Here is a 25,064-nt window from a genome sequence, read left to right as displayed (position 1 = left end):
CTCTTATATTAACCAAATGATGAGGAGAGAGTTCGGGTATAATTAGGGCTGGGCGATATATCGATAAAAAATATATCAATATAATTTTTAAATGCGATATGGAATTAGACCATATCGCATATATTGATATAGTTCAATTTTTTTATTTCTTTATATATAAATTATGACCTTACTGGGGTTTTAGTTCTTTTGTTTGTTATTCTTTTCTCATATAATTTTTTTTTTTTTTTCAAAAAAAGATTGGCCTATTTTATTTAAAATATTTTTTTTAATTTAAATGTGCCTTTTATGGAGCTTTGATTTAAAAAAAGAAGAAGGTATTCCTGTTGTTATACAGCATTTATGTTCACTTAAATAAATGGTTTAAAACTACTTGTGACATGTCATATTTGGCTTTGACTTTGACTGAACATTTGCTCTCACTTTGCGTTAAAAATATCGGGATATATATCGTACATCGATATTCAGACTAAATATATCGGGATCGGGGTGGTCGGTAGCGTAGTGGGTTACGCAGGCCCCCCATGTGTAGAGGCTACAGTCCTCGCTGCAGCTGGCCCAGGTTCGAGTCCCGCATCGGACGGCCCTTTACTGCATGTCATTCCCCTCTCTCTGCCCCCTGTTTCCTGTCTCTCTTCAACTATCCTGTCCATTAAAGGCATGAAAAAGCCCAAAAAAATACATTAAAAAAAAAATAAAAATATCAGGATGACTTTTGGTCCATATCACCCAGCCCTAGGTAGAATAAATCTCTTTCCATCTCATTAGTTGTGCTTTCCTGAATAATGTATTTGGATTCGGGTACGTCTCTTTTAAGTACTGGATGGAAGTTAGAGAAAAAAGTAACTTTTAAAAATACTCACTTGTTAACTACAAATTGAGTTTTCATCATATATTCCCGGAGCTTTCTGTCAGTAGTGCATGCATGTATTTTTTGCATGAGAGTGCATGTGTGCGTGTGAATATCAGGGAGCATTGGACACAGACTGATGGGAGCTGTCAGTCAAAGGAGGTGTTGGGAGAGGGGGTGAGAGGAAGGTCGGAGGGCTGTCGGCAACGATCCAACATGTCACAGCCTGAGCGGCTGGCCGGATGTGTCAGTTTCAGCAAGGGGCTTTGATCAGAGTGTGTGTGGAAATGTGTGTGTGTGTGTGCGTGCGTGTATAGTAAGTATGTCTAATCACAGTAATTGCCATTTGTTGTGTTGAAGAACAAAGCATTAATTAGCCATTTTATGACTGAGATTTATTGATGTTGATTTCCTGCTATGGCCATTACATAAATAAATGAGGATTAAAAAAATCTAACCAGTTGAATTTGGGTATGTTTCCTCAATTTCAGGCTATGGATAATAGGATACTGAGAGAGAAAAATAAGATCTTTGAACATTTAATGATAGGGTACAAGTGATATATCCCTTTAAGAAAGAGGGTCTGTTTGGGAATATTGCCAATAATTCCATTACCTTTAAAGAAGTGCAACAATTCTCATTCAGGCACTTACTTAATGTTATGAGAAACTGGGAAAATGTGTCTGTCCTGATTTATGGACAGTTATCTACGTAAAAATAGAATATTTTGTGCCCGAAGAAACACGAGTTATTCCATTTCTATCATTTTCAAATTGCAGCCGTTTTAGTATTATTTGAATTGTTACTTTTGAAAGAGAGAAAGGAAGTCCTTTTTGTAAGGACACATTACCGATAGCTTGTGAGCCCCTGTGGTTTCTGGAGACTTCCATTACTGAAGTGGCCTGGGGTGCCTGTGCCTCTAAAAGCACCATGCAGGATGCTCTCCCACCAGACTGACTGCCTGCAGGCCTGCGAGGGGTCACATTGAAATGCACGTGTGGCAGAGCAGATACAGACACTATAAAGACGGACTGAATGAGACAGAGGGAGAGAGAACAAGTAGAGGAGAAGAGAGACAGAAAGAAAGGATAAGAGGGAACAGGCTAAAGGCTAATGAAAAGTCTGCACCGTTAAAACAGAATGTACAGGGATAATGTGGTGTACCAGTGTCTGCTGAGGTGTAGCGTGAGCAGCAGCTGCAGTAGTTTCCATCTGTGTCTACACACGGTGCATTCAGCCACATCGTTGAGTGCAGGTTAGTGCAAAGCTTCAACATGAAACAGGCTCTTTTAAATCACATCAGTCATACACGTATATGTTGTCATATTAACGGTAACTTCTGTGACCCAGCGCCTTCCTGTGACAAATAACTTAATGAGTACCATGTCTAATTCATTTTGACAGCAGTGGCAGCAGGCCAGTGGAGACTTCATTCATATTCAAACACTTTCTAAATACTGTGTCGCCATGTCATAGAGGGAGGGAGAGAGGGAGCACTTGTTTTTAGAAGGAATAGGGCTTTTATTGTCCCAGGAGACTAATTCCCACTCTAATAAAGTGGAGATTTTGCTGATAAGGTGTTAAATAGACAGCTGAATTTGCACCAGGTCAGTCAGTCCCAGAGGGGTGATGTTGATTTGCAGCTATAATATCTAAAATGCAGTATGTACAGCACAAAAAGTCATTGATAAGTGCAATTATGTGCACTTATTCAAGTGCTGAAGCGGGATCAAACCAGAATTACTGCCTTGCGGTTCTTTGCCTCCATCAACCAGCCAAGTTGCATTTTACTTGCATAAATTTCTGTCCAGACTCGTGTAGCCATGAAAGTAGATCATTCTCTAAATATGAATGTTGTTGCAATGAAGCTACAAATTCTAAAAAGTGGATGGTTCACATATCTTCTACTCAGCAGTACGGAAGATCCATATAATTAGCACAGTTTAATGGTGGACACCCAAGATGTCACAAATTAGACATCAATATGAAATTTTGGCATAATTAGCGTATCAATTCTTGATTTCTTTAAAAAAAAAATTCTCTCCAGTCGTTCCTGAGATATCGTGTTAAGTCAGACAACCTAAAACATAATGTCTCCGGGGGCGAAAAAAATACTTGAGTTGTTGACTTTATGGATGAATCTGCAGGGTACACATTTTTAACTAGGTGTGCTTTAATGAGTGAAAGGCCAGTATATCTAACAAGATTTCTTCCTTAACAACAGAATAGACTGTTTGTCAATACCACCCTGCACCCATAATGACACATATAAGCTTTTCGTGGCTCACGGGATAGTGGAGCATTCAAAAAATAGCACACACGTCATTACATATACACATACAGTTGTAAAAAGGCTGCAGTTTCGGGGAATTTAGGCTACAAATCCACTGACCTTATGTTAAGGGCAAGAACTTCCTGGTAAGACGTTATAAAAGACAGTTTAAACAGTAAATAAATGTACGTAAATGCTGGAAGTGAAGTAGTTCTGAATGTGACATGAGCCACGAGAGTTAAAAAACGTAAGTTATGTAAAAAAATATAATTCAAAAACCGTGAACCACAGGAATGTACGCTATGTAAACAACACGAGTTAGCTAAAAAAACCTAATTCACAAACTGTGAGCCATGAAAGTTATATAAAAATTTGACGTAAAAAGTTGTTTACTTTTGTTTTCACATTGGATACTAACCACGTTCTCCTGGGTAAGTCTGCCATTTGTTCAAACGATAATTAGGATGATAGAGTTGAGTAAATGGTTTCATCAACACGTAGTTTGTCAAGCAGAGTGCTGAATGAATAAAATGTTCTTTCATCTATCACTTAAAAATGGCTGAAAAGCTTCTCTCCAAAGATGGGGATGTACGTAGTTGACAATGTAATAAATTGTATATACAATATATTATAATGTTATACTGTCACATATTCTTTAATAAAGTTGTTTGTTTCAGAAAGTAGCCTTTGGAGTACCTTTGCATAGTAATGTTGGTATGAAATCGGTGCACAATTTGCATAGAAAAGGTTTATTTTCTTACCAGCTCATAAAATGTAATATGTCGACTGCCATATCACTATCTGTGAATTTTTCTCTTTTAAAATCAATATCGGTTTCAAAAGTCCAATATCAGTCTCTGGGTTTCACTTGTGTAGATGTCTGATGTTTGTATTTATATCTGGGACATTTTAAGACTTATAAAACAAAGTTTCTTTGCATCTTAAGAAATGGGTCGCAGGCTCGATCAGACAGTTGGGCTGCAGTAAGTATGTGCCTGTGTTCACGTGTGTTCTGTAAATGCCTTGCTGTGTGTATCGCCACACTGGCTGTTGACCCTCCGTATGACGGCTTTGTTCCTGAGCAACCGTCTGAGAGATTGTGGTGAGTCAGTCAGTGTTGTTTGCTCAGAAGACAGAACAATATCCCCGTCAGTGACGGCTAAGCCCTTTCAGTTTTTACCACCTTGGCTTTCTGATGGAAAGACTTGTGGGACAGAAAACACGGAAATGTCAGCCAAGCATGAGAGCTGGTTTTCCACTCGATTAAACTGGTTTCACGGAGGACTCAAGTGTGCTATTGATTGACTTGATGGACTTGCTGTCCCTCCCTAACACCGACCCACCACCCACCATACGTCACACGTTTTGTCGGTAAATGTAGCACTGACCTGTTGATAAAAAGCTGTTTAACTACATTTTAGAAGTGATTATTGGTCAGTGCAGAGCAGCAATAAGCATTTGGAACAAGATATTTAAAAAATAAATACGTTCAAAGAGGATTTTTACCTCAAAAGAAAGTTTGGTAGAATGTCCCTCAACACAAACATCACCGCCACCACCAGATCTTGCAGATTCTTGCTGCATAACATCAGGAGAATCCGTCCGTTTCTCACTCAGAAGGCAGCTCAGGTCCTGGTCCAGGCACTGGTCATCTCACGCCTGGACTACTGCAACTCCCTCATGGCAGGTCTGCCTGCCAAAGCCATCCGACCTCTGCAACTCATCCAGAATGCAGCTGCTCGATTGGTCTTCAATCTTCCCAAATTTTCACACACAACACCCCTCCTCCGCTCCCTCCACTGGCTACCTGTGGCTGCTCGGATACACTTCAAGACTCTAGCTCTGGCGTACTCTGCTGCTAACGGTTCAGGTCCTACTTACATCCAGGACCTTGTCAAACTCTACACCCCTGCCCGTCCTCTCCGCTCTGCATCAGCCAAACAGCTGGCGACTCCGACCCTCCGTGGGTCAACTCGCCTCAAAACCTCTTCCAGACTTTTCTCTGTCTTGGCTCCCAAATGGTGGAACGAGCTCCCCACCGACATCAGGACCTCAGACAGCCTGGACATCTTCCGCCGCAGGCTGAAGACCTATCTCTTCCAACAATACCTCGGTTAAGCCATGGTCACCTAACACATATATATATTAAAAAAAAAAAAAAATGTTTGCTTCTTCTTCTTCTTCTTCTATTCTATTCTTTTCTTCTTTAACATATAGCACTCCTGTAGCAATGACAGTTAGCTCTTAAAGTTATGTACTTACTTGATTCCTGTGGTCTATGTCTAGTACCATCAGGTTGAATGCACTTATTGTAAGTCGCTTTGGACAAAAGCGTCTGCTAAATGACATGTAATGTAATGTAATGAATGAAAGAATACAGTTTTTAACACAAAAACCCAGTTGGCAGAATAACTGTTGCCACTGTATCTTTCTGCAAACCACAGATCACATTTAATCTCTACATTTAGTAACGTCAGTTGTAACTTTGCAGATGAAAGTGCGAGATTAAGTTGAACACAATAAAGTTTAATATTAAAGTCATGGAAGAGTTGTTTGATTCATAGCAGTCTCACTGTATTCATTACATACTGGAGTGATTGAATGAATAAGCAGCAGTTTTCCTGGAAGAAGCCAGTTTCTCTACCAAGAAAAGAGCAATTAAAGTCTAGTCCGTGTCCCCTAAATGCTTGTGACAGCAGCTTCTCAGATTCTTTAGCACCTTAACTACTTCTGCTGGGTTAGAGTTATTTACACTGCATGTGTGTGTGTGTGTGTGTATGTGTGAGTGTGTGAGAGAGAGACAGAGAAACAGACTTAAAAGGAGAGGGAGACTGAGAGACAAAGAGAGTTAATTAAATGATTAATGGACAGAGTAAAATGGAGTCCATCCAGCAAACACAAACTGCTTTTTCTAGCTCACACTTTCAACCACTGAGAAGCTTGTTTTTCTTCTCTTGGTTTACAGTTTTCAGCAGCCGGGCTCGTTTTAAGCTTTACATTTGGGTCATGAATATTTCACACACACTCAGCTTTGCAATTTTTGAAAATATTGTCCATTTTTGCACACTGTATCACATTACTGCCTCAATGTTTTTATTTTTTACACAATATTTTCAGGCAATTCTCTCTAATGGTTATACAAGTGTTTTAGAGTGAAAGTTATCTATGAACTCAGAGTCATGTTGGTCCAAACTGCAAATCCTGTATCAAAGTGAAGCACTGGTTTGATATTTAAGAGAATGTGATGTTAATATGATGCCTGCCTAAACTGTGCACCTCTCAGGGTGCCAGACGCAAGTGTCACATCATTTTCCAACACACACACACACACACACACACACACACACACACACACACACACACACCCTTGTATTTCTATCTTTGTGAGGGCCCTCATTGGGATAGTGAATTCCCTAACCCTTAATCCTAACCTTCACCATCACAACTAAATGCCCAACCCTAACCATAAATTAAATCCTAATTGTAACCTTAACCCTAAAACAAAGTCTGAACTCTCAAAAAAGCCTTTAAAGAAGTGAGGTTGCCGAAATGTCCTCACTTCGCAAAAATGTCCTCACTCTGTTGGTTTAAACGTGTTCCGGTCCTCACTATGTAGGAAGTACAAGAACACACACACACTCACACACAGATCCACTCTGTTGCTTCACGTATCAGTTTGCTGGAACTCTGAAGTCCCCTCCTCTCAGGATCTGTCGCTTTTAAGTAATCCTGTCTCCTTATTTATATATATATATATATATATATATATATATATATATATATATATATAAGGCTCTACCTGTTTTGGCTGATTTAAAGTATTTTTACATTTGGATGAAATTCACATTTGCTGTTTATTTTACAATAAATCACATTAAATGCAGAAGAAATGCCTCAAAATGGCTGTAGCCAAAATTTATGAATCTTATGTTTGTATGGATTTTGTATATATTCCCCTCATATCTTTGTGTGGAACAATAACTGAGCACTGCTACATTATATAACACATTCTGATTTAGCAAGCCTTAATATTGTACTGTAAATATACTCACATTTGTTTAAATTATTCCCAGAACAAAAAAAAAGAAAAAATGGCACTCCAAGATCGCAGCATTCACATGCTCCTTTTCCCCCAAGTTAAAAAGTTCCTCCCTTTACTTTGTTGGTGAGGTTTTAGTCATAATTGTGAAAACAACATGACGCTTAAAAGAAGAAGTGTTGTATTTTATTGCTCAGAGCGTTTAAACAACACAATAGATGTTTCCAGTTGAGTGACTACAAAGAGCAAAGGAAATTGTCAGCTGAGCTATGAAATATGATTAGAAAACTAGTTTTCACAATTATCCCACCACCAAGGGAATGCACAACAAATGCTTCATCTCTCAACGTTAACAAAAGTTGAAAAAAAAGTTCCTTGTGATTAGGATCAGCTCAAAAAAATGTAATAGCTTCTTCCTTGGCTCGCCATTTTTTTTCTTCATAATTCTGCTGACGGAGAAATGGACGAACCACACAGAAAACATAACGTCTTTGTCTGAGCTCTACAGAAGTTTCATCCCATAATGCTGCCACACACACACATGCACATATAAACTTTGCCAAAAACTTGAACAACCTTGGTGTCCACAGGCGTGGCTACGTCATTGCTGCTTGTCTGAGTGATTGATAGCATTGCAGCTGGTCCCATCCATTCAGCTGCACTGCATTATACACTTAAAGTGGGAAAAGCTGGCCTCTTCTAATTATTTTCCCCCTAAAACTGATATTCATTAGTACAGAACTGTTTGTAGATTGTGCATCTGTGTGTTTAGCCTCGAGTGACTCAAATTCAAGATGTTGTGCCAGCTCATTTCATAATAATATAGCATAATATTTAACTGAAAGTGAGTTGAGAAGGAAGTGGGACACTACTGTATGTGTGTGTATTTTTATGCATATCTTTCCCAAATGTGTGTGTATCCTGAGGACAGGTGTCTAACAGATAGTCTTTCCACACTCTGAGGCCATTGGCAATCAGATGTTAAGTGGTCTCAGCATTATCTGAGCCTTAGCAGACAGTTTTGAGTCAGCTCAATCAATCCCCATCCATCCCGTGCAGAAAAGCACCACCTCCAGTTTATTGGAGAAGGGCCCCCTAGGAGGAGAGTTTACCAACGTGGCAAAAAACTGCCCTTGGTCATTGAGCACTGAGTTTGAGCCAAGATGATGGTCCTTACTGAGACGTATTTGCCAGAAGAAACCCCATACCAGTGGAGTCTGGAGTGGAAAAAAAGCAAACTCTCAAAAGTGTTCGGTGACATTTCATCCTATTTTTACAGAACATTTTGAAGGACTCCAAAGGGGTTGTAGTGCAGCGTTTTAAAGAAGATCTGAACGCGCAGATGTAGGACACTGAGCTTTAGGCGAGCCAGGAAATGTTGGCTGCTGCAAATTAAAAAAAAATATAATGTTTGCATGAATTAGTTTCTTGTGGGAGAGTAACTAATTAGCTCATCGTTTAGAGGGGAGAGGAAAAAAGCGTGTCCCCTGTGGGACGCCCAGCATGTAAAAATCAATGATGATTTGTGCAACAGCTTCTTAAATGGCGAAGCAGTAGGCTGCATGCTGATAAAGGCTTGCTGTGCATGACAGGACTGGATGGATGGATGAATAGATTGATGACCACAAGTAGCATTACCAGCCAGAAAATCCCTCACACACTCATAGAGAACTGAGGCATATTCAGGCAAATAAATAAATAATAGAAAATAAAAATATATGTAATAAAGCAAATAAAAAAAAACATAAAAATAGCTATTCAAATTGCATGTGATTTCATTCATGAATAAAGGACATTGTGCTACTTTGACACCTTTCCTGTTGGAGACAGCTCAGCAGACCGTTTTCCCTGCCAAACCTTTACACCACACACTGGCATTAGGAATATGTAATATACTATATGTAATGGTCCACTTTAATGAAATGGCAAGACACTCTACGGTCTGAGGAAAAACCTGTTAACACTAAATAGATTTAGAAGCAGGGCAGGGAGCCATCTGAGCGGACAACGTTGCTGAGTGGAGGCAGGATTTTTCTCAATAAATGAGCTATACGGTTTTCATAGCGCCAGTGTTGTTTGGACAGAAGAGGACGAGCTCTCAATATCACTTCGCACATCAATTCATGAAAAAAATAAAAAGGGGGAAAAAAGCCAGGATTATCTGTCTGTTGATCACTAATGTAATCACAACAGAGATTATGCTTTTTTTCTGTTTATCTGTCCCCATTTGCTTTTTGTTGTAGAAACTAGAATGCAACAAAGACGACACAATGGAACTATGATGATTAACTTTTTATAAATGCAGATGATGTATTGGATTTTATCCGACTGTATCAGACTGCATAAATAATGGACGTAGTCACCGTGACGTCACCCATTGGTTTGTGGCCCGTTGGAAGCATCGAGTTCAGCGTTACACTCGTTGCCATCTAGTTTTTGATACGGGGAGCAGACCATATTTGGACTGTGGAGGAGCGAGAGGGATCTGATCACTGACTACAGCCTCTCTACACCTCAACCTGACTGAGAGAAGCTGATGCTAATTCATGTTAGCATTAACTGTAGCATTAACTGGAATGTTAGTTTTGGCTAGCAAAAAACAAAAACAAAATGTATGTTACTATAACTGAACAGCGATTCCTTGGAGTGTCTGTTAGTCCAACCAAACACTGAACAAGACATTTTAATGAACAAAACGTTCACATAAACTGTCATGAAGTGAAAATACAGTGAAAAGGTCAAAGTTATGAGACCAAACCGGTAAACGTCATAACTTTACTGACACGTTGCCATGGATACACATTGTTCTGCTTCTCTTCTGATGACAGCTGGCCTTGTTAGCGACCTGTCAATCAAAGGTAACCATGCCCCAAATCATACGATTCTTTATCTTCTATTTTCTTCTAAATGGGGCCATTATTTACACTATTAACATCAAATTGTCTTGAAGAAGATTTTTTACTAGCGATAGAGACCATAATGTTGTCCTAAAAAAAGATTCTGAAGTAATAAATCAAGTGAGAAGTTTTCTAATTTTGTATTGAAATGGATGGACCGAAACGCTTTTGCAGCCGCCGTCAGCGCCCCCTGCTGGCATTTTCGGTAAAATGCAGCTTAAGGCACTTCATGGTTTGCCTCACTGCTCAGACCCAGAGGTTGCAGCTTGGACTGGGGATTTTGGGTGGTTTAGTTTGGTCGGATCCTGGAAATCCTGGTTCATTTTATCCCTTGGTGCAGTTCAGTTGTACAGCAATCGCACCTGGGGCCAAAACAACCTTCGTCCGGTCACAAATGGTACACTTCGGCACGGCTCGTTTGTGGTTGCGGCCCCAGCTGCAATCCTCTAGTTTGAGCTTTACGGTTATTTTAAGTATGATATTTAAGCATGCCTGAACATTAACAGAAAAAATATGAATTGTAGTGATGAAATAAGGTGAAAAAAATCAAGACAAAGAAGACAAAATACTTCTTTTTACATAGTTCACAAAGTCCACATTCTATGAAATATCCTGTCTGCTGTCAAAAACGTTCAAATTAGAACTCTGTGTTGAGTTTCTTCGCTTGTTAGCCTTACAGACAGGATAATGAGCATTTCCCCAGGCATGACTCAGCACATATGTAAGTGCTCCCCTCCCCTGTGAAAGAACATGATGAGTGCCTTTCTTCTGCATGCTGTAGTAGTCAGACAGAGTCGAGCAGCATCTCCCCTCAGAGACCCCGGGAGGCTCTTGATGCTGGTTTGTCAGAGATGATGGGGTTGAGTCACTCATGGGTAATTTTGTTGAATCGCTTGTTTCTGCCCAGCCTTTTGTAGCAAGGTCTTACACACTGTCTTATAAACGCTGATTTGCCTGAGGAACACAAGGCTAACATGAGTTCAATCTGCACTTGACATATTCTTTACTTGCTTACGGATATAAGTGTTCTTCAATGTATCTTCGATGTTAAAGCGATACAGGAATATATCATAAACACAGCATTCATCTCAGTTAGCATTCTTCCAGCATGGGTTTCCCCATCTTCAATTAAAAAAGTTTTGTGCTATTTTAAGATTTTTGGAAGCACTGTGTTATGGTAAATATGTGACACCATCTTTTGTTTACTCTTCTCAACTCTTATTTCCCTGCTTCTCTCTTCTCCTGCAACTTCCACATCTCCATATTTACCTTCCCTTCTACCTCTGCTGACAATGTCTCTCCTCATTTTTCAACCTTTTTGTCACCACTGTTATTTCCACTTCCATGTCTCTCTCTTCCTTCTTACCTCCTTGCTACGCATCTACCCATTTCATCCTGTTCCAAATCTCCTTCTTCTCCACCTCATGTCCTTTTCACTACCTGGTGTCCCTCTGGTCTTGTCATTCTTCAATCCTGACCGGCTGCTTTCCCCTGCAGGTACTCCTTCCAGGATGAGGAGGACATGTTTATGGTGGTGGACTTGCTCTTGGGAGGAGACCTGCGCTATCACCTCCAGCAAAACGTCCACTTCTCAGAGAGCACCGTCAAACTCTACATCTGTGAGCTGGCCCTGGCTCTGGGATACCTGCGTACCAAGCGCATCATACACAGGTGAAATTAATTCTGTTATTTTCCTCCTTGAGGAGATCATACTTTTGGCAGCATGTGTGCAGGATTTCGTCTTTCTGGCCTTGTAGGACTGCAGTGATTCCTAATTTTTGATAAACCTGTTTTATCAATTGTTTAATTTGTCATTGACTGCTGACTACTGCTACTCTAACAAATCATTCCTCTTAACTGGCCGATTGGTTGAAAGTCATCAACAACTGCTTTAGTTATATAGCAAAGGTATTTCCGTCAAATGCAAAAAAACCAAGCCCTACCTTGTCTGTTAAAGGCCACATTTTCTTGTGCATCACTATGCATCATGAAATGTCATGCTTTTTATTTTGGTGTCCTACAAGTTTGAACTCAGAAATTACATTTGTATTTATTCATATTACTTGTCAGTGTAAACAACTCCATTCGGCTTACCTTACGTCATCAACCAGAGCTGAAATAACAACTACTGCTGCTTTGTATCTGTTGTGGTAGTCCCATATTTGTCAGAAAGCCAAACACCATCATGTCTGGATTAATAATATAATAAAATCATCCAGGCCTGTACACAGTTTAGTGAAATTCATCGCCTTCTCAGGTCATGCGTCTGGATGACTGCCGGTACAGTGCAAAGACACCAATATGTACTCAAAATACACAGATCCTACTGTGATTTAATTGCAATTAATGACTCAAAAGTATGCTGACATAAATATATCATGATGCAGATGTGTGAAAAATCTGAATTGATGCTTTGTCAGGTCTGTCTTCAAGAGGACAAGCAAACAACTTTTAAAATGCTTGTTTTCTGAGTGGGGTTTGGTTCGATAAGTTATGTCGGGGGATTCTGTACGCCTGGTGGAGACTTTCACTCCACTGAGTGCACTTTTCTCGTTATATTGTGGTTTGATTATTACCATTTAATAATGTAGAGAAGGGCTTACTGGCATCTCTATCCATAAAAAAAGAAAAAGGCTTTGACTGGTCGCTCCATTATTTCTCCTCCTGTTACGAGTATGTCTCTCTCTCCCTTATTTTTCACCACCTAGTTTAAGCATTATCTACCCCAGTGTTCTTTTCTCCTTGGCTGTCTACTTCCATAATATTTTATAATAAGACTGCTCCGCCACTGTGCAGGAAGGTCAAGCTGCCTTGACACAGAGGTCACACCTGACACAACAGTTTACCCTGAGCTGCAGACTACGGCCATCATGAAATGCACCACTTCTGTCCATGCTGCTGCTTCCAAGCCTTTTTTAATTTATAAAATGCAGGTTAAGTGCTTTTTAGGCAGAAATACCTGCTGTTATGGCAGGGCCATATACTCACATGGCCAAGAAAGCCATGGCTGCAGCCCAATATTATTATTTTAAGTTGTTGACGTGACTCAAAGAGTGTAGGATATCCTGTTACAGCCTATGATGCTGCCAAAATATTTTCAATACACTGAGTGAGCGAAAAGATAAAAACAGTGGCTATTTTCCTTATCGGTGTCACGTTACAAATATGCCTTTATCATAAAGGGACAATGCAGACAAGATACACAACCCTGTTTCATACTTAATATTTTCTACCAAATACTCTCTGAAATGAAACCTGCTGCTGATTTGATTTCCCAATTGTGCAAGTGTGTCACTGTTGAGTTACACACAAGTCCAACAAAGGTTGTCAGCGTGGGTGTTTGCACAAAGCACAGGATTTTGACAACAGTGTCCATGATTTTGTCAAGCATCCCTTTTGTTGTTACGGTTATATCTCAAAAAATTGATTTACTTGCCTCAGTAGCAGAGAAAACAAGGCCTTTATTTGTAACACACTTTTTATTTACCTTATTATCCCCAGTTAATGGAAACTCAAAACATTCTTTAACATTAAAGTTAGTAAGCTACCAGGAATGTATACTATAGAATAAAACAATGGAATAGTACATTAATAAGCTTTTTTTTATAAGGTTACTTATGTTGATTAAAAAACAGAATCTGGGAGGAATTATGTTTCTCACAAAATGTGATTATGCAAATTTTTATATTAGTTGTATTCACATCACTTGTGGGCAGACTTTAGATCATAGACTGCATACAGAAACACATACTTTTCCTTCATCACCCTGCATGGCTCCACTCAGCATGACTCACTCATTTTTGTTTTTTCTTTAGCAAAAGTTGAGGATAGAACCTGTTATTTCTTTACCACTGCAGTCAAGGTTCCAAGTAACTGAGCTGATACCAGAGGGTGGAGTTATGATACTGCAGACAGCTGATTGGTCATTGAAAAATCGTTATTAGTGTGACATGGGAAATCCTGCACAAAACCGCCATTTTTTAAAACGCCAAGCTACCGTCAACAGCAACCGCTGCCTGTGAAACTTTGCTGCTGAAACAGTTCGGTTTCTCTAATTTCTCTGTGCATTTTGAAGATTTGCATGAGAAAAGCTCGATGGAAACACCAAAATTCAATAAAAGTTACGAAAATATGCCTCACTTGGGTTATTTAAAAAAAGAAATTTTTTTTTGAAAAATAGTTAATGCGCTAAACGGGAGATGGAAACTATTTGTATTATTAATTTCATTAAGTTCTGAGCATGACTGATCGGCTGTTTCCACTCTGCCGGTCCAGAAAAGTACCAGGTGCCAAAAGTAAGTTGAGCAAAGCCGTACCATACAGTGGGAAAAACCGCATGAGACTACTACAGCCTCCCAAAACTATATTATATAATATAATATACTTTTTGCCCTTTAATGACAGTACTGTCAGTGCATAGATTTGGTTGTGTACAAGGCGAGCAGAGGAGAAATGGTGCTTTGCTCCAATATCTGAGGCACTGTGATGTCAATATTCCACCCATAGCGTTGACTTCCTCCCCCACTCTTGTGACTGAGCAAAGAGCTAATAGAAAGAGAGGCCTTCCCAGATCATGACTAATAGAAAACATCACCGCAACAGAGAACACTAATTCATCAACTCCCCCAGATAACAAATTACGCCATTTTACTTAACGCAGGCCACTTGCTCTTGTCCACGCTCTTAAACTTCCACAGGAAAAAGAGAGAGGGAGAGAGAGAGAGAGAAATAAATGGGACGGATTATTAATTTGCTTATTCATTGAGTCCATTGAGGGTTATGAATATTTAAATTATGTTTCCTATTTTAGTGCTGGAGAGGACAGACTTGATGTGCAGGTGTTGGGGGCGTTTGTTTAGACGGAATCAACATCTTTTCAATCTGCATTCATTAGCTTCAAATAGGAAGAGGCGCTGAAAGTAACTCTCAGCTCATCTCCATGGAAATTGAATATATAATTTCCTTCCTCAGATGTGGACGTGCTGACTTTGGCGCGGCGCGTGATACACTTAAAGCCTTCAGAATGCATCTGTGTGCATGTATATGCACGTGTGTGTGTGTGTGTATATGTGTGTGAATGCAGAATGCACACGTTCTCCTCCCACTGGTCTTTGATGATTTTGATGATAATGAGGAGGGGTAATGATGCTAATGACATTAATCGCATGACGTGGCGGTAAATATGTTGTTTACGGGTTTGATCATGACTATGACAGAATATGCTCGGCAGGAGATTGGCTCAGTTAGGTGGCCGGACGTCCACATTAGTTAATCTAAGACTGATTTAATCAGGAAGTCTAATTGGGATCAAGGTCTTCTTTGAAAGAGAGACCTTAAAAAACAAATTACATTCTGGATAAAGTTCAAAGTTGGTCAAAGTTGGTATGAGGAATCTCTCAGCTGACCTATTCTGTGATCTGGAGTCATTGCCATTTACTGACAAAAATAATAACTTTGACAGCATGACCTTAATAGAAAACACAGGTGTGTTAGTCAGTGAAGACCTTCCAAATGTTTTATGCAACGTTCAGTGGTCAGTGCTATGACTGTCCTAAGTAATGAATGAAATGGCACTGGGGTAAATCCTGCCATAATCCAGTGTATAGAGCTTGTTTTGTTTTAAAGGGAGGCAGGGCTCAACACTAAGGACTGGCCGATTGCCTGGGGGAAGTTAAATGCCACTTTGGGCTCGTAAATCTTGCCAACCCCATCAGGCAGGTGCTGCAAAAGTTAAACATCAGGTTGTTTCTGGAGCTGATAATGGAAGTAGCCTAGGCCGCTTTCACAACCCAAGTCCATTTGGTTAGTCCAAATCAGAATGAAATTGATACTTTTGGTTCTTTTTGTATTTAGTCTGCTTTCACAGTGCAGAAATGTAAGAGGACCAAATAAAAAACAAAATCTGCAGAGGGGCGTATATGAAGAGAGAGGGCCGGAAATAGACTTATTATTTGTTATTAGTTGTTGGAAAGTTGGTATTGAAAAATGTAAACAGAAATAATCAAAGCAACAAGGAGTATGTTTCATTATGCTGGCTGTAATCCTGCTCTGGTGTTCCTACAGAACAAATTTCTAGAGAAACGCTCAGAACGAGCTCCTGTTAAGGCTCCGGGTCATCAACAATGTGTTGATCCATTATTTGTGCTGCTATCAGACACCTGTATAATGAGAGAAGGCGAGCCTCGAAGCACCTCTACCAGGATCTGCTTCTACCACAAATGTAAATATTAAGTTATTTTGAGCAAGACGTTGATAATTCTGCAATGAGAATTTGCTTTAGCTCAGTGGTAGCCTACACAGTGAAACTGAAGGACTTGAATTTCATCTTTATGCTATGACGGGACCTCACCATTTTTGAGAAGTGGTCTTGGACTGGATGTTTTGGTCCGCACTAGACACTAGAGGAAGATTGGAGCGTTCACTAGCAATCAAACAAACTGTAACAAAGATTTAACTGCACCAGAACTCGACTGGAACGGACTTAACTTTGGGTTGTGAAAGCACCCTGAGGAGTGACCCAGCTGACTTTCTTCTTGCACAAGCGCAGTTACAATCGAGCTTGAGGCCGAAAGGTCCCGTTGCTGCATGTCTTCCCCTTCCATTCTCTCTGTCACTGTCTAAAGCCTGATTTCCACCCGGCGTGGAATGGCCACGTCGCGGTCACCAATGCTGATCGCTGCCACTCTAATCAATGAGACCATTTCCACCGGGCGCGCCGTGTAACGTCTCAGCAGCGTCCCAGCCGTGGCTCTCCGCTCTGCAGCGTGATCAATCCGTAGCATTTCTATTTTTGCCACGAGCCGTTGCTAAACCACATCAAACTCACCAGACCAGATTGCACCAGACAGGAAATCAACCAGACAGAATCAATGTAATACCCACATTGTTTTTATAAGGATAGATGGTCGGAGAAGCAAAGTAAGCTGTTTGTTGTTGTTGTTTACTTTATACACACAGTTTATCACGGGATCTCACAGTCTCCTGCACGTTCAGGATTATTGCGTGTTCTTGTGATCTCGCGTGTATACAGTCGGCTCGCTACGCTGTCGTTCAGCGCCTGGTGGGGATTGATGCCGGGCAGAGGACGGAGAAAAACAGAGATGCAGCAGTTCCGTCCCTGGTGGAAATCCCCAGTAATAAAGCTGGAAAATGCCCCCCAAAAAATCTTTAAAGTGGGAGTTTCATTAGGTGGCGTTAAATAATGTTGACCAACCATGAAGCCAACAGCATTTTGCTTCCATGGTTGCATTGTTATTCAGGATTACTGTAACTGGAGCACTGAAAGCAGCTGTAATGACCCAATCAGCTAGCTGCCTGATCGAGTCAGTGCTCAAAAAAGTAAAGTTAGTTTATAAGCAATGTTACAACATCTCCTGTATGGCCATGCCACTGTCTGTCTCATAGCAACATTCATATTGAAATGCAAAAGAACATTCAGTGCATCTCGGAGAGAAATATAGCACAAGGTTGAGAATGATGACTGGTGTTATGAAAGTATAGGTCAGTGCTGTGTGCACAGCAGGTGTGTGATCTAACCGCTGACCCACTGAGCAAGAGAGACAAAAGAGAAAGATGGCGACACAGCTGACAGTGAACACACCTCTGTGTACGTAAAGAAAACATGCACAAAGCTGACTCGTGTCCTTGAAACTCTTATCTCACTGTACCTAACTAAAACAAAATGTTTTTCTTTGTGTGCAGCATCTTCCTGTCCAGAGAGAGCGCCGCTTAGTTGCTTATAAACCATATAAGCAGAACGGAAATTTAAATTCCTTGTTGACTTACAGAAATGTTAATTCAGGATTATGACTAAAAGCTGTTTTATAATCTTAGAAATGGCTCAGTTTAGAGGAAGGTTTGGTGTCCTCGCGGTCCCGGAGGGAGTTGTGTCCGTGTCTGTAACTATACTGGGATCCATAATACGATAGCAGCAGCAGCAACAACAGACATCTCCGTGTGTAATATCGCTAATTATTTTCAATAATGAGCTCTTGCACTGTGTGTCACTGTGTGCCGGATACGAGCGGTCCGGAGGGAGCGGGGACCCAGCAGCAGAGAGGTTAACAACAGCAGCTCATCTTGATAGAGCCTGGATGGAAAATCAAAGAGCCGACAGCATCATCATGGGACACTCAGGAGCCTCAGAGAATGATGTATGATGCAAGATGGAAGTTAATTTAATTCCACAGTGTTGCTCAGTGAAAATGGATTTCACTTGAAGCTTGAAAAACCTTGGAAGGTTGATAATACGTGTATATTGCACTCCACTGTGTGATAATTGTCAAACATTTAAACCTTCAACCTTCAGGGGGTGACATATATCTGGTTGAGCTCAATTCAGGGACAGTCTGTGGTGTTTTTAATCCTAAAATCTCAAAGGAGTTGAATTATTGACAAATGAATGAGTCTCAATTAGGTGACACCTTCAGAGACCTCTCTCCAAACAAGTGGAAAGATAAATGGTGTGTGAGAGGGGATGGTGTGTGTGTGTGTGTGTGTGTGTGTGTTGTGTGTACGTTTACCTCACGACTGCCACAACAATTATCTCAGGATGAATCCTCAGGTGCATTTTGTTGCGTCTTTGACTCCTGACGGAAAGAGTTGCATGTCGTCAGCCAGCAGATGCTCTTTCAATTAGGAAACAGTGTCTGTTCAAGTGGTGAACCGGGTGAAATGTTTGTTTCTTATCAAACTGACAGAGGTAGAGACCCTGCAGACATAACACAGTTAACAGGTAAGATGGAAGTTCCTTTAGTGAATCTCACAATAAAACATGTACAACACACACATTGACGTGTTGCAAGGAGGTCAGTCTAAAACATTCAAACAACTTTTGCAGGTGGACTAATTCAGGGGTGAGCAATTCAATTTCCCAAGGGGCCACATGAGATACTGCGAAGGTTGCGAAGGGCCAGACCAATACTGTGAACTAAATTCTGCTCAGTATTAATTTCATCGTTTGATAAAATGTAGTGAATTATCTAGTTTTGAGCTGCTACTGGTAAGAATACACGTTATGATATGTAAATTAAAGTGAAGTAAGTCAATACAATAGTAAAAACTCCAAACATTATCTCACTTTTCCATTTATTTTAAACACAACATACATTCAAACCACCAAAACAATATAGAGCATGTATATTATGCACTAAACCAGCAATTTATTCACTTTAAAGTGTTTTTGACAAGGTAACAAGGAAACTCAGTCTATTTTTAGGAATGTATACACATAAGTAAATCACTTGCAAAATAAAAGCACTGTGGTTGTATTGACTTCTAATTGCTGGGTAACCTCATGCGGGCCGGACAGGGACAGACAACGGGTCGGATGTGGCCCCTAGGCTGCCTAATGCCAAGGTCTTGACTAATTGAGGAAGGAAGGAAGGAAGTTCTTCAGAAAGCCAGTGTAACGCTTTTGAAAAGTGTGCTCTTTCATCATTTACTTTATTGAGAACACAGAAGCTTTTTCTGTGTGATGCATTGTTGTTTGTATCAATTCAAAGGGAAAAGCAATCATTTTAATAATGCATTTTTCATTATGTGCTGATGGGCAAACGGTGTGAATTTTTCAACCATTTGTTGAATTTAAAGAAATAAGGCTGCTCTTATTCTAAATTATGGTGGAGTTAGAGAATGTTGGCCAACCATGAAACCAACAGCATTTTGCTTCCATGACTGCATTATTAACTGGAACACTGAAAGCAGCTGTAATGACACAATCAGCTAGCTGCTCAATAATGGTTAAGTTAGCATAAAAGCAATGTTACTACATCTGCTGTACAGCCATGACACTGTCAGCAGCATGCACATTGAAATCCAAAAGAACATTCAGTGCATCTTGGAGAAAAATATGGCAAAAGGTTGAGAATGATGACTGGTGTTATGAAAGTATTGGTCAGTGTGCACAGCAGGTGTGTGATCTGACCGCTGACCCACTGAGCAAGAGAGAAAAAAATATAGCAAAAGCCTGATATAGAGTAATTTATGGACACAATCGAATATTATGACCCCTCCATTCCTGGCTCCGACTCGTCATCAAACAAGTTCTCCTACATAAACGGCAGAAGAGGTTGTGTGTCAGTACCACAGGTTACGGCACATAGGTGTGCATCACGGCTCGCATTTCAGGGCACATATTAACGGCTCGCTATACAACGGCGTGCTCTAAAAATAGCACACATGCATGGTTGTAAAAAAGACTGCAGTTTCTGTGGATTTATGTTGTAAAACCACTGACCTTAGGTTTAGGGCAAACACTTCTGGTGAGGCGTTATAAAAGACAGTTTAAACAGTAAAAAAATGTACGTAAATGCCGGAAATTAAGTAGTTAGAAGTGTCACGTGACTGCCGGAACTTCTGTAAAAAACGTAAGTTACGCTAAAGTGATTCACGTAACTTACATAAAGAACGTAACTTAAGTTAAAAATGGTTTACTTCTGTTTTCACATGGGACATGAACCCTGCCCTCCTGGGTGCAAGTCCACCGCTTGTTCCTCCCATCCACCACACAAACCTCCAGCCAAACTGGATCCAGCCTTTTAAACCTTGCTTGGCTGTCAATCACTACTATGTCAGCAAGATGGTGGCAGCCACATTACAGCGGACAGTGAAATGTGTAAATATCACTCATTTTTTCGCTGCCTGTACACGCGACCTATATTGACATTTTTGACGGGAGAACACACCTCAGTATTGACGAAGCAGCTACTGCTCCACAAAAGGCCATTTTTGAACATGTTGCTCTCTTTCTCCTCATCCCTCCTCTTGTTATCATCTGCTCATAACTTCATCAACTTCCACTGCACAACAACTTGAGAATCAAACCACTAACACTGACTTCAGTAGATTCATGTTTGTTTACTTTCTTACACAGCGTGCTGCGTGTGACGTCTTTGATATTGTTCTTCTGCACATGTGGGTCAGTTTAGGACCATGAGCAGGAATCAGATATTGAGCATTAAGACCTGCAGAGTGAACATAGCCTAAATTAGCTGGCCCGTCTCTCTTAGCTGTGCATATGACCCTTGACTCTTGTTGAGCGTTACCAGTTTGTTTTGACGGGTCGAAATTGTATGAAGTGTGTGGGTTGTTTTTCATAGATACTTGACATCAGATTAAAGTCTTTTGATGGCACTGGGAGACAGCCTTGAAATACAGAAGGACCCCAGGAGACACATGAGTATTTGCAGGTATGAAATACTAAGAGAAAAATGTGTATTCATCCACGACTGAAAACAGTCCCCACATTATTTATTCCTGTTTGAATAAAGTTTGCTCAAACTCCAGTGCCCAGCTTAATCTACCACACACTTGGTTTGTGACACATTTTGAAAGATTTTCATCTTTAGCTGGAACAAATGGGCTTGAGGCTGAGTGCCACTGGAAGTTGGAAAGTATCGAGAGACTGAGTAACACATTGTTGGTTTTGGTCGTTGCATGGAAATGGTCCAATCTATTTATTCAGTTTCCTGAAGCATACTGAGACCCAGCTGTTGCAGCAGCAAGCCTATTTCAGCCAAGGAGGATTCTCTTCTCCTATCTCTTCTCCCTGCCTCTCTGTTTCACACAAACAGTATATAATGCTTTCCCTCATAATCTCTCTCATTATTGCTCCCCCCTTTTTACCCATTTTGTGCTATTTCCTCTACCTGCTGTAAAAAAAATTATTTTCCATGCACTTCTCTCCCTCGTTCTCATTTATTAGTCTCGGTTGTGCAGGATCTTTCTTTTTCTCAGAGGGAGTGGCACAAAGTATAGCTCTGCTTCAAATAATTTATTTGCTCCTTCATCCCCATCTCCTCTGGAGGCCTTTAACCAAGCTGCCAAGGGGGGATATGGTCTTAATTCACCTATCTGGTTAATTGAAGGTGAAAGGAAAAAGTCTCAGCTGGTCTTCCCATGGAATGCTCTTAAAGATGAAGAGATAACATACAGCTCTGCAGATAAGATGAAGGCAGACGAGTCATTTCTCTCCATCAGCTGCTGGAAATAGTGAGCGTTTGTCATGTCTTCAAGTGAAAGTATTCTTTATTCATGCAGCGTGTTAATGTTTTATTTCCCAGCAGAAGAAGGAAAAAGAAGAACCAGGAGGGATGGCAGGGAGAGTACTGAGAAATTATACACTCATATTTCATAAATGCAGATTAAGGCGCCAGCTGGTGCAAGCACTCTGATTTTCCACAACGAAATGGTGAATTGAGCTTTATCGTCGTCGAAAATCTCCCTCAGCTCGAGCCGACTCACAACAGCAGATTAGCCGATGGGAGGAGGTTTGTGCTCCGAACACGATAGAATGTTTACGAGCTCCAAAAAGATCGCTAATTGCTGGCTTGTGTATCTAACTCACGTGTCTGCCTGCAGGAGAAATGTCTCCACGCAGACGTGATGACAAACAGGAGGATCTACAGGCAGCAGTTGGGGGGGAAAAAAAGGGCGGAGAGAGATTTTTGAATGTTTCTGACTTGGTGAATTATTCATCAGAGGTAATTGTGATGTGAGTTTTGGCCTTGGCTTTTTAGTGCCGACTGGCTGCTTTCACTGTCTCTCTCTCTCTCTCTGTCTCCCAAACATCAGCTCCAAATTAGACTGGGGACTTGTCAGGCCCGACTTTCGTCAACCAGACGCACTCAGTATCTCTTAATGAATAAGGAATGAACATCTCTCTGCTCCGGAGTTGCTACTGTCACACACACACACACACACATACACACACATACAAAATGTTTACCCATGTGCACAAGCACAGCGGTAGACACACACATGTACACCTGCGCCACACTCACACTTGTCAGAGCTGCTTTTCTTTAGCAGGAAGAAGAAAGGGCGAGCGCGAGACGCAGCAGTTAGCCTCTGTGGGTCTAGTTGGGCTTTCAATTCACGTTCAAAGGCATCGTCTGTCTGACTCGCTCTTCAGTGGCTGGTGGGCGTTGGTACTTAGAACTGCTGGATTCTGACTGTGTGTATCTGTGAGCGTGCACGTATCGTTACACTGTGTGTGACTGTGTGTATTGCTTGTTTTCCAGTGTGTGATGTAGCAGAGCTGTAGGCTTTCTGGGGCTTCCAGAGCTTCTCTACTCCTCTGTTGTGACAGAGAGGGAGAGGCACGATCTCAAACAGCTCTGTGCTTTTATTCTGGAGGGGAGAAGCGAGCGACTAGAGCAGCAGAGCCATGAAAGAGCCTCTGATTAAACTGGCTGCACTCTATGCCCAGAAAACCACCAGTAACACCAATTTCACTGTCGCGGCTATTGATTTTTCATAAAAAATGGAATTAAAGTGGAAATCCACTAAATGAAAGAGTTTTATAGGCTGAGGACAATCTGTCCATTTGTCAATTTGCCTAAAGCTAGAATAAGAATGACAGACATAAGCAATCAGGACTGGTAGCAAATCTCAGTGGTTCTGCTTCTGTTTGAAACATCCACAGCACACAGCGCAAATAATGATTGAATGATAGTTAAATTAAATTATAATTATTCCAAACGCAGCTGATTGCAATTTCAGCTGAAAGTCTATCCAAGTGTCCTGTTTTTGTCTCGTTACCAAACAGACTAAGAGGGAAGGCTTTGGAGTGATTCATGATTTGAGATTTTTTTTTTTTTTGTCATCATTTTTGCAGCCCTGTTATTTCAGGAATTTGTTCTTCTCCTTTTTTTTTTTTTAACTTTAGTACAGTCAATAAAGTTAATATTTTATTCTTATTCTATAATAAAATACAGATTCATATGAAAATTATTTAAAATTTCAAGGATTAAAGTTCATCATTCAGTGTTTTTTAAGGTCAGTCTGCTGTGAGTAACAGTTTATTCTTCCTGAGTAACAAATGTCGTCAGTGTTCCAGTCCAATGAGCTGATTTTGGTGGTTTGAGTGAGTTTTGGAGGACAGATTAACTATTTGGGCCAGATGTATGTTAGTCATGCAGACTGTTTGCAAGAATTTTGAAAAAGTGGCTTCGGTATTAACCAATGCTTATTAGCAACTGAAAAGAATCTCTAATCCAATAGTCTTGATTTATCAAAGTCATTTTATTATTTTTTTTATTTTTTATTTTTTTTATAGATCAGATCAGATCCTGTTTAAATAAAATGTTTGTGCACGGCTGCTTGTTTGGACAACTTGTTTCTGAACCCCAAACCGTTTCAGGGCATTTTTTGCTCTTATTACATTTTACTCACTGTGGCCTTGTATTTCACTGCAATATATAAGTCCTGCACCTTTATGGAATCAGAAAAATCATGGCTGGAAGTGGGAATAACTCAAAAATATGGAGTATAACACAGTTATGACATAATTTAAAATAGAAATTGAAAAAAAGTTGAATTTGTCTGATTAAAAAAAAAATTGGAATAAAATGGAATTTATACATACAACACATATGCCCACGAGCGTCATGAATATTGGGGGGAAATTGGATCTCCAAATGTTATACATATTGAACTATTTGCATTTTTACAACCTCTACTTGCATCCCTTCCTGTCCTCTCCCCTCTGCTCTGTGTAAGCAGTCTGCCGTTCTGTCTGATTTCAGTGAATATTTGTCACGTGACCATTTGTCTCTGGCAATCAATTATGGCATCCCAGTTGTGGTGAGGAGTGCACAATTGAATGTTCTTAACAGTATCTAGTCATTCCAAATGGTTTTAAATGAGACATGTAGAATAACATGATTTTGACAAGAATATCACAATTTTAAGGTTCGTTTTGGTAACTTTTTTTCTGATGGAAACTTTGGTATCCTATGATCTGGTCTGTCAGAAAGTCTCAAGTTCAGCATGCTGGATGGTTCAGAGGGTTAACAGGTGTGTGTGTGTGTGTGTGTGTGTGTGTGTGTTCTTATCCTGCACATGTGTATGGACATGCCTCTGTCAGCTCTCTGTCAGCTTTGAGTGTGTTGCCGTGTGGTTGCATGACCAGCGTGTGTGTGTGTGTGTATTAGCGTTGGTTCTCAGGTGTGTTGGCCCGCTCCAGTATCAGAGCAGTATCATATGACCAGGTACAGGCTTCAG

The 25,064-nt window shown here is 40.4% G+C and overlaps 1 protein-coding gene across 3 annotated transcripts in view; it reads left to right on the top strand.

Moving 5' to 3' along the window:
- Positions 1-25,064, top strand: part of stk32a (serine/threonine kinase 32A) — a 91,718-nt gene that overhangs the window by 21,826 nt on the left and 44,828 nt on the right. For all 3 annotated transcript variants that reach the window (XM_059352205.1, XM_059352204.1, XM_059352203.1), the window contains exon 6: positions 11,556-11,729. In XM_059352205.1, the coding sequence (XP_059208188.1) occupies positions 11,556-11,729 (174 nt within the window). The remainder of the gene's footprint in view (positions 1-11,555; positions 11,730-25,064) is intronic.

Source organism: Centropristis striata, chromosome 15 (assembly GCF_030273125.1).
Source record: "Centropristis striata isolate RG_2023a ecotype Rhode Island chromosome 15, C.striata_1.0, whole genome shotgun sequence".
Lineage (NCBI taxonomy): Eukaryota > Metazoa > Chordata > Actinopteri > Perciformes > Serranidae > Centropristis > Centropristis striata.
The sequence above is the reverse complement of the archived record's forward strand: the minus strand, read 5'-3'. Positions and strand labels throughout refer to the sequence as shown.